We start from the raw sequence: 10,132 nt of genomic DNA on the forward strand, positions 1-10,132 counted from the left end.
TCAAAGTGTGTAAAGTCAATTTATTGCGTTGCAAGCAAGGAGAGCAGTTTCACAGATACGTATTGCAGTAACCTGTGAGAGTGCCCCGCAGAACGGTTCTCCGTACATTCTGATTTATACCTTTACAAACAAAGGAGACAGTGAGAAGGAGGGGGGGACAAGTGGGGGACAAGTCATACGTGTGCATCAGTGTCTGGTACATGTCCTCTGCATTACAGGAAGGCGCCTCATTCTCTGCCGCTGCCCTATATGGCTTGCATGTGCCTCGTCTTATGCTATTGCCCTATATGGAATCGTTTTATGTCATAGCAGGCACTTTCCTCTTACAGAGACTATGCAGAGAACATGTTAGAACATATTTTACCGTTACAGTGTGCAGGCACAAACGATATTAATAAATCAATACTGGCTGCTGGAAAGTTCGGGTCACAATAAATCCAATGCAGCTCTGAATGCAGCTCTTATATATGAATATTAGATTTAGATTTTTTCCTCATTAAACTATAAGTGGAAGTCGTCAGCCTCCTCCAGCAAACAGTTTAATGAGATTATCAATCAGAGGTTGACCTCCGTCTGAAAGCAATTACTCTCTCTGGGTGAGCTCGGTCTTCCTCTCAACACTGATGAGCTGAAAGAGCAGCGGTTTGAATTAAACATTCAGTCCAACGGAGAGAGATTCATGTACAAATCCTCGCAGAAAGATACAACATTTCATTGAACCACAACCAGTCTGTTCCTAAATAAAGTCGTCTCTCACGCTGGGTTTTCACTCTTCATTCAAATAGTTTTGGGACGATTACGATCACAGTCATTCTGGTAAAAATAATTAAGACATCCTCTTAAAATGGCCCTAAAACACACTGGAATCACTTTACCTCACATTTAGTTAAGAAACAAATTAGTTTATTGCATCTCAGATAAACATCTTTTTTTGTGAACCAAACATAATTAAGGAAATCTTGAATAATGAGGTCACCCTTAATAAATAATTGTGTGAATCTGTTCTTTCTTAAATGACCATTTCTGTGTTTTTGAATCAGGTTGTATTTTTCACTTCTCTACATCACGGGGAGCTGGACAACTTTTCCGAAAACATCCCGATAAATATAAATTCACTACCATCAACTATTTCACCATCTATCCACCATAAAGCGCTCCATCGTCTCATCACTACGTACAAACACTTACCATCAAAATGTTTTGCGTTTTGGATATTTGATCGTTAATTGACGGAGAAACTACTGATAAACCCTTAAATACTGACACTGAAGGAAGTGTCAGTATTACATGATATATCCGTTTAAACAGACATTTCATATCATGTTCATGTCCTGTGTTTTAGGGCATCGATTGCCTTAATAAGGATTTTAATTTTCCTTATCTCCTGTGAGGTTTCTGTAAAAACAGATTCCCTTGGAAATCCAATTTCTCGTTTCCTAATTTCACTTTTTACAGCAAACAAACATCTTTAGAAATGTCTCTTCAAAGCTCTTATTCTGCTACATTTAGTCTGTCACTATTATCTCTCCAGAGATAAGATTTTAGCAGCAGTTGAATTATTTGGATGGAAAACATTTTCAGAAAAATGAAACAAGGATGAAAGCTTGTTGAGGATGCTGTTGCATTTCCTGCTTCGACCACTGGGAGTCTCCAGAGTGACACACGTTTAAACTCTACACATACTGAAGGCTTTCAGTGCATCCTGATCCATAGTTCACCACTAAAGCATTTGGAAGTAACTGTCGATCAAACACAAATAAAATATTCTACGCGTAGCTGTATTTTGTATTTTTATCACAAAATCAAATCACAGGTTATTTCCTCATTCTGTGCATCAGAAATCAGAGTTATTGATCTCATTGGAGATGATCTGTGCACATAGTTTTCAAACAGGAGGCACTTGTTGCTGCCTTTCACGCCATCAGTTTTCTGCTGCACACGACTGCTTTAAAAGGAATGTTACTGCAGACACTTTGTACCACAGCATGTCCACCATCAACACACATTAGTAGTGATTGAACCTGTCGGTCCGTAGAGGGCTTTTAATTGGCTGCCGCTCCCTTTTCCTTCTTGTACTTCCTCATGTGCGATGCTATCGAGCTGCTGATCTCCGCACTTCTTTTGTTTTGTCCGAAATACTCGGCAAACTCTCCGTCAGGTCCCACCAGGTACATGATGATGGTGTGATCCACCTGCAGGCAGCAAAGAGGCGATGATTCAAATGTTTAGTGCGTCATGTTAGCGTTGTTGTGACGTTGAGTTTGAGGAACGAGGAGCAGGTTACACTCACGATGTAGTCGTTGTCTTCGTCCTTCGGTCCCTGACTGTAGTAAACTCTGAAGGCTCTGGAGACCTGCTCGATCTGAGGCGTTGGTCCCGTCAGGCCAATCAGCTTTGGGGAAAAATCTGAAATATACACAACATGCATTATGTATTAGGGATGATAACTATTGATTGTTCCGATTGTCGATTAATCGATTAATTTTTTGGTCTTCAAAATGTCATAAAATGTTTCCTAAAGGCCAAGAGGACGTCCTCCAATGTCAAATATTCACTTTACGGTCACAAAGGAGAAGGAAACTGTTACAATTAATTGTACTGTCAAATATTAACATTTAAGAAGCTGAAGTCTCAGAAGTTTTTTCCTTAAAAATATATTATTTTTTCTCAAAATAGTTGAGGATCAATTTAATAGTTGACAACTAATCGATTAATTGTTGCAGCTCAATTATAAATCTCCTGTACCTTTCACATAAGCAGCCATGGCCTCCGTCGTGTCTCTGTCCGGATCGATGGTGATGAGGATCGGCGTCAGGTTTGGAAGAGACTTTATTTTATCTGCGGAACAAAGCAAGAAGACGACGTTTGAGGAGGAAACCCGACACTGAATCCCTCGTTTATCACGAGTCCTGATGTTTTTAATCACCTATTTCATCCACCACTTCGATCATCTTCTCTATTTCGTCCGGGCAGATGTCGGGGCAGTGAGTGAACCCAAAATAGATGAGCACCCACTGGCCGAGGAAGTCCTCGCTCCTGCTGGGTTTGTTGTTGTGATCGATGAGCGAGAACGGACCGCCCAGCGCCGGCTGGCCGATCGACTTGGTCCGCTCCTTCTCAATCTCTGCAGACGAACGATTAAAGATTCAGACCAGAGCTCGTTATTAGACAGCGTCTATTCAATTAGTTTTAATGAAAAACTATAATTTATTCTCTTGTTTTACACATTAAAGAAGTAAAATACTTACGTTCCTCCTTCTCCTTCTTTAAATATTTCATCCCTCCGAGCAGAGTGCCTCCGATAGCAAATGTTATAGCTAAAGACTTCCACGTCACCGGCTTTAAACAGAATAGAATCACAGAGCAATCGTTACAACACGATGGTTTATTCATGCTGAACTCTGGTAATGTTCAGAGATTCTCTTTTCTAAACAAACTCTCAGGAGCTTTTTATTAAAACAAAGATTACAATGAATATATTTACTGTAAATATTCTGTCTGTCCTCAGAGAGAAACCGGACTGTTTTTCATGTAATTGTCCGAAATTAATCATAATATTCATAAACACTTCCCTATATAAGTTTTTTTCCCACTGGTATACGGTCACTAATTTGTGGTAAAAATGCAAAAGAATAAATTGATTAAATCATAATAAATACATAAATTAAACTGTATTGTCCCACAAAGGCAATAAACAATAAACACAAAATGCATCAAATAATTTACATCACACGTGTAAGAAGTTAATACAAATTATACACAATACTTTGTATATCTCAGCATAATCTGGGTATTTGATATTAAAAGCAAACACATTTTTATTCATTATTAAAATGTATTTTTTGTAGAACTCTGGTGAAACAAAAGCTTTTTTAGGTGATTACTGATATTGTTTGATGAGGTAGAGGTCTCAAAAACACATCAAATATGAGATAAATGGTGTTAATTAATATGCTGAATACGATAAATTGATTTTTAAATACTATTTCTTTAATCTCAATACTTTGCAAGAACATGAGTACTTTCTATTTCCATTACTTGTCAGTTAATTCATCTTGTATTTGAGTGAAGTCATGTCACACTGAGGTTTTGAACTTTAACATAAACTTTTGTGTCTTAATCTTACCCCAGACTTCTTCTTCTTCTCCCCTGATGAAGGCGGTGGAGGTATGGTGGAGAATGTTCGGGAGTGTTGAGTCAGGTGTTGAGCTGTTCTGCAGGTGAACCACTGACTCACATTCACCTGTTAATGAGCAAACACAGGAGAAAAAGATATGTGGTTAGAGTTAAAAACCTCTCATTACACTGCAATATATAGCCTTTAGTGGTTATAAAAACATACAGGTGTACCTCCATTCAAATATGTGCTAATGTAATGTCGTGTTGCATGATGGGAAGACAGGTGACGTAACTGGAGACGTCTCTCAATTATTAAGTGTTTTATTTATTATTTAAGATTGTATTCGTCCACACACACACCGACATCATACACAGATACAAAAACGAACTAAATAAAAATATAATAAATAATAAATAAAAAAGACAAATAACAATAAATAAACAACAAATAAACAAAACCCTTAAATTTATTAAATAAAATAGAAAAAATAAAAATAAATAACTATTATTTAAACCAGACACCTTTTTCGGCAGTATTTTGGTAGCTTTAAGAAAGGTTTTATCAAATGTTTCACTATAAAAAGACACTGTGACGCACTAAAACGAAGAATTTGATTTTAATATCAAGTTAAACTGAAATTAGCGTTACACGAATATGTGTTTTTTTAGTGCTAACGGAAGTCGTGTTTTAGGTGATGCGTAAGTATATTTGCTATATTTCTGAATAGAGTCTGGTGTTACACCCGATACCGTCCGACAGCTTTGACCTACCGGGCAGCAGTGAACTGGTGACAGTTTGTGTTCCGGTCCGGTTTCTCTCCGTAAGACACTGTGCGCGAGCCTGACCGTTTGTATCCGGGTACTTATTTGTAGGAGTTTAACGTTACTGTGAGACAACCGGCATCCCAGGCTGTGATATAAAACACTCAGCGCCATGTCTGGACCTTGACAGAACCAACCGCTGCTCCAACGACGAAGCGGTGATAAGTTTACAAAACGTGATAAGCGAAGAGGAGACACGGCGTACAAACTACTGTTCTCGAGTCAGTTCTACATATTCGTGTTAGGTTAAGAACGGTCGATTCGAAAGTGAAAAGGCTGCTCTCAGATCAGCGTCCAGGTAGCGTCACTTAAGACAGGAAATGACGTGTTACATCTTCTTCTGTTATCTTGTTAGTCATAGTGCTCTCTGCTGCCCCCTGGAGGGCGGAAAATCATGTAAAGTGGGGGAAAAAAATGTTTATGATTCACTTTGATTTTTATATTTTATATTATTTATATATTGCACTTAATTTCACAGAAGATTAAGGTCTGGACTTTAAGACCAAAAAAAAAAAAATCATGGCTGTAATAGACTTTGATATGAAGATTATAAAAATTAAATAATAAACAAAATTAAATGGAACTTAAAGACACAACATTAGATGAAAAAAAATAAGAATCCTTCTTTAGGTGACACCATTTAGCTGGCACGTGTTTGTATTCAATGATACTACAAAAGGTTTTACTTAAGCAGCATTCTTTGTCCAGGATTGTCAGTCAAAGAACGTAACAAAAGGAATATTTAATCTGCCAAAATAATGAAGAAGCAGATGTCTAAATAGCAGTTTGACAATGTGAAGGCCAGTTTGATCTCAGCTCCTTATGGATGTAGTAGTAAAGCCAGGCCACAAAGGGGAACACTGTGATGGAAACAGCTGTTGAGACTCTGAGCATCCTGACAGGAGCCCTGACAGAGAAGAGTGGAGTAAAGATTAGTAAAAAAACACATACTGGGTATAAAAACAAAAGTGTTTCATAGAAGTACATGAGATCATCTTAATTTAAAAAAAGATTTGAAATACAATCTGGTTACGCCATCATTTTACCTTCCAGAGTGACGACACAGGAGAAGCCAAACAGCCGTCAACATGAGACCAGAAAATTCTCTAAAAGGAGGAAAAAATACATTAATGTCACATTATTATTTTACCTGAATCAATTCTGCTGACAATTTAATTAGCTATATTTTCGTTTTTTTTAAATAGTTTTATAGTGATTCATGATTTTACTGTTGTTTGTGTAAAAGTGAGATCTATGTATATGTATATATAAGTATAACAGACATTCATCCGTCCACATATACCTGTTCACATTAATTTAATGTGTTGTGATTTCATTCTATTTTGCACAAACATTGGCACTTTATTAGTGATGATTATGATTTTAATTTGCCCCACTACTTCTTAAATATTCAGACTTTCCTCCAATTTCTTATAACCACTTTTTGAGATTCTGTTCCCAAATATCCATTATTTCAGGAGGCATTACACCAAATAAAGACAATAATATAAATTATAATACCTTCTATTCCCCTTTTAACGGCATTCCAAAAATATCTTCCAGAGAGTGAGAAGTAGGAATAACCTGTCATAATAATGCCTCTTTAAAGAAAATGTAAAAATTAGGTGTCAGATCTCTACAGAGCTGCAGACTCCACACCTATAAGTAAACAGTCTACCTGCCCTCCTCCTGCTGGAGGATCTCAGTGATTCTCTCTCTGAAGAGTCTCCATCCCAACATGGCAACAACAGCGCTGGATATCAGCACGTGGAGATCAGCCACGCGCCTCCAGGGCAAAGTCTCTGCAGAAACCAACACATGAACGAAGAACCACATCTGCAGCTTCTTGTACTGAACTGAGCTGCACCGTCACGAGAGAGCCACGTGGCGGCGCTATCACATCTGGATATAAGATGCATTCAAGGAAAACAGGAACATGTGCAAAGTGGAATGTCTCAGAAAGTAGCTGAATTCAAGGTAATTTAATTAGGTTTTAATTCTCATTAGGGGGGATGCATTTACTAATAAAATACAAATACAGATCCAGAGTTATCTGTCTACCTGTCACGTGGGGTGTGAAGCCAACACATGCACACAACACTGCAGGGACACCGTAACCAACCTGCAACGGAAGCGTTGTGTTATCAGGAAATTATACAAAGAAAATGTAAAATATGTGGAATAACTGTGAGCTCACCATCCACACCCCTGCGTCTGGATCGTTGATCTGAAGATAAGATACAGCAGCATAGTGCATCGTGCAAACAAGAGACATAGTACAAAACAAGTATTATAAATAAGTAATAAAACAGTGAAGAATATTAAATAAGTAAAAAAGTAGAAATTATTAATATGATTTTAGAGGATGTATGAAGACGTTTTTATCCGAAAGTTAAACGCTCACCTGGACATAACTTGCAAGAGCGAAGAATAAAGACATTAACAAGTTGCAGACTCGCCAAATGACAGAAAGCCACGACTTACAAACTTCGCCCATTGTTGTTTTGAACCTTTCACCTCCCCGCCCGGGCCACCGGGACGTAAAGATGTAGAAACCAAACGCACGGACCGCGGTGTTTATAGTGTGATAAACCGGCGAGGGACGTTCGTTTGATATTAACTACGATTTACTGCATGTTGAGCTAAAATGTCACAATAATTCACAACCTAGTAAATGTCTGTATTTCCACACGAGACCAAACGCCCTTTTTGATGTGATATAAACCCACAGACGATGAATTAAAGCGGATGTTCTTGTATTTTTGTGTGATTTGAGGTTGTATAACACGTTGTCAGAACACGTCAGCACTACAACCAGAGATACAGTCCGACAATATAACTACTGTTTTTATAACAGAATTATATTCTAATGTGGAAAAATATATCTCAAACAGTCATGTTTATTCATATTTAACTACGGTGGATTACATCTTGGGAGGTTTTCCGCCCCGGCTGACCCCGTACAACAAAATGAGCACACATTCTCCGCAGTGACGTCAAGGTGCATACGAGGCAGAGATGTGACTTCCGGTAGTTCTTTACAAAGTAAAATCATAAAAGTTTATTTAAAGGTTTGTTTATGGCTTGTTATAAAAATGGTTATCGGACAATAAATATAATCTTAAAAAAGATAAATGTGTTTTAATTTGTATTGTTTTAGTTAATTATTACAACACAAAGTCAAAAGGCTAAACTTACATACACACACACACACACACGCACACACATAAAGGGACAAAATAACAACAACACACACTGAAAACAACAACAAAGAGAAGAAAATTAATTCATAAACAATTGTAGTGTTACATATATTTTAAATAAATGTATTTATTTATTTTTTGGTGTAAGGCCCCCCCAAAAAAAATAAAAAAAAATCTATTTAATCACAATAAATACAAAAACTATAATCATGTACTACATTGTCCAATAAGAGGATTATGGCAGCCCATTTCCACAGAAAAAAATAATTAAAAATATTTTTTTTCTTCGGGGGGTGGATTTTTTTTTTTTTTTTGTTTTCTTTTTTTTTTTTTTTGGGCTCGCGGAAATGGGCTTCCATAGGATAACACAATGGTGATGAGCCAACTGATGAAAGTATTGCAATATATATATATATATATATATATCTGCAGTATTGTGAACTGTGTATTACAGTTTTTTACCATTGTACAGAAAGAAAATGAAAATATGCAAACAATTCTGAAAAATAGCATGTTGGTATGGAATTTCAGACAATTTCAGCCCCACTCCAGACTACTGCACAGTACATATTCCTTTGTTTTATCTCAAATTTTAATTCTCAATCAGTTTCCTTTCAGTAAAACTAAATGAGCGTAATGCTTCTTAACATACACTTTTTCTTGTTTTATTTTGAAACAAACACAACGTAACATCCGGCTTCGTCTCGGCTAACCGCCGCTAGCTTCCTGTTAGCTCCGTGACGCTATGGGTGTTGACATGTGTCACTTGGTCAGCTGATTGCGGCTCTTAAAGCTTCTTGGCTAAGCACCGCTAGCCAGCTTAGTTAGCGTTAGCCTAGCTGGATGTTTGTAGTTTTTTGTTAACGTTACTACATGAACAGCTTCTAACGTTGCACGGAACTGTATTTAAAAAAAAAAAAAAAAAAATCGTGTAATTTCACCACATTTTAAAATTGTCCTCCGTGTATCTGCATTGCAGCCCCGGTGCTGCTGATGGAATTCAAACAACACACAACAATGGCGACTCCCTGTCCGAACAACTCGACAACAAGCAGCCACAGCAGCAGCAGCAGCAGCAGCAGCGGCAACAACGCAGGATCTCACATCACCACGATGAGCAGCATGCAGGGTGAGAAGTGCACGTTATGCACAATTAATAAATCTAAATATAAATACTAATGCGTGTTAGCTGCGAGCTCCCAGTCTGCTGCAGTGAAGGTTACTGTTAGCATTGAGTGGGAGGCTCAGGCTACTCCCAGGACTGGGAAATCAATTGCATATATTCACAGTGTTTCTACCCCCAAGAGAAACGTTCGTCAGTTATTTTATTATTAGTTATGAGATGGAGATAATGTCGTTGCCAAATGGGCAATAATATAAGATAAAATAAAATAATCCTTTATTAGTCCCGCAGTGAGGACATTTACAGGATTACAGCAGCAGCATAGTGTGCATGTATCAGAACAAGTATTATAAATAAGTAATAATAATAAAACGGTAAAGAATATTAAATAAGTAAGAAGTGAAATATTATATATACAGACAGGATAATGTGTATTTATATTGCACAGATTCTTAGTGTTTTGTGGTCTAATGATCATACAAACCCACAGAGATGTAATCAGTGTGTGATTTGCAGAACACTAACACAGTGGAACGAGAGTTATGTTGCTGTTTAATGTGATGAATTTATCAAAATATCTTCACAATTAAGACGGTATGTCAAGTTATGTTATTGTGTATGAGGTCGGCAGTATGCTTGACTAAATTAAATGGATTGTCTGGTTCGATGGGGTTCTTTGCAGCGTTCTCGTGCACCAGTGAGTCCATGTGAGCTCAGAGGAACACCAAGCCGCTCTGTGCTTCTGAAGTCTCGTGAACAAAATAAAATAATCTCTTTTATTCATATGGCATCTAAAGCAAACGTTCATCTCAATGCTGTGTGTGTGTGTGTGTGTGTGTGTGTGTGTGTGTGTGTGTGTGTGTGT

General features: G+C 37.5%; 3 protein-coding genes across 5 annotated transcripts in view; 1 reads left to right on the top strand and 2 right to left on the bottom strand.

Moving 5' to 3' along the window:
- On the bottom strand, positions 1-5,068 carry sco1 (synthesis of cytochrome C oxidase 1). The gene is made up of 7 exons (XM_031862425.1): positions 4,891-5,068; positions 4,127-4,243; positions 3,249-3,339; positions 2,927-3,124; positions 2,746-2,838; positions 2,291-2,406; positions 1-2,192 (listed from the first exon to the last, which is right to left on the bottom strand). Exons 1-7 carry the CDS (start codon positions 5,053-5,055, stop codon positions 2,043-2,045), a joined length of 930 nt encoding a protein of 309 aa, XP_031718285.1. The 5' UTR covers positions 5,056-5,068; the 3' UTR covers positions 1-2,042.
- Positions 5,069-5,704: 636 nt separating this feature from the next.
- Positions 5,705-7,450, bottom strand: tmem220 (transmembrane protein 220). The gene is made up of 6 exons (XM_031862426.1): positions 7,346-7,450; positions 7,139-7,168; positions 7,003-7,063; positions 6,620-6,743; positions 5,988-6,047; positions 5,705-5,848 (listed from the first exon to the last, which is right to left on the bottom strand). The coding sequence occupies exons 1-6, from the start codon at positions 7,436-7,438 to the stop codon at positions 5,716-5,718; spliced, it is 501 nt and encodes a 166-aa protein (XP_031718286.1). The 5' UTR covers positions 7,439-7,450; the 3' UTR covers positions 5,705-5,715.
- Positions 7,451-8,891: 1,441 nt separating this feature from the next.
- Positions 8,892-10,132, top strand: part of map2k4a (mitogen-activated protein kinase kinase 4a) — a 4,909-nt gene continuing 3,668 nt past the window's right edge. For all 3 annotated transcript variants that reach the window (XM_031862412.1, XM_031862413.1, XM_031862414.1), the window contains exon 1: positions 8,892-9,273. In XM_031862412.1, coding sequence (XP_031718272.1) covers positions 9,138-9,273 — 136 coding nt within the window. In that variant the 5' untranslated portion in view covers positions 8,892-9,137. The remainder of the gene's footprint in view (positions 9,274-10,132) is intronic.

Source organism: Anarrhichthys ocellatus, unplaced genomic scaffold (genome assembly GCF_004355925.1).
Source record: "Anarrhichthys ocellatus isolate YVR2014 unplaced genomic scaffold, GSC_Weel_1.0 scaffold26, whole genome shotgun sequence".
NCBI lineage: Eukaryota > Metazoa > Chordata > Actinopteri > Perciformes > Anarhichadidae > Anarrhichthys > Anarrhichthys ocellatus.

What these genes read in the sequence shown, in the direction of transcription:
- tmem220 (XM_031862426.1), bottom strand. Translation starts at nt 7,438, where the DNA reads ATGGGCGAAGTTTGTAAGTCGTGGCTTTCTGTCATTTGGCGAGTCTGC. An exon ending in CTCTTGCAAGTTATGTCCAG is followed by an intron (nt 7,169 to 7,345) that starts GTGAGCGTTTAA and finishes TCTTATCTTCAG; the next exon opens with ATCAACGATCCAGACGCAGG. An exon ending in CTCCAGCAGGAGGAGGGCAG is followed by an intron (nt 6,048 to 6,619) that starts GTAGACTGTTTA and finishes TCCTCCTTTTAG; the next exon opens with AGAATTTTCTGGTCTCATGT.
- sco1 (XM_031862425.1), bottom strand. Translation starts at nt 5,055, where the DNA reads ATGGCGCTGAGTGTTTTATATCACAGCCTGGGATGCCGGTTGTCTCAC. An exon ending in AAAGAAGGAGAAGGAGGAAC is followed by an intron (nt 3,125 to 3,248) that starts GTAAGTATTTTA and finishes GTTCGTCTGCAG; the next exon opens with AGATTGAGAAGGAGCGGACC. An exon ending in CATGGCTGCTTATGTGAAAG is followed by an intron (nt 2,407 to 2,745) that starts GTACAGGAGATT and finishes TGTATATTTCAG; the next exon opens with ATTTTTCCCCAAAGCTGATT.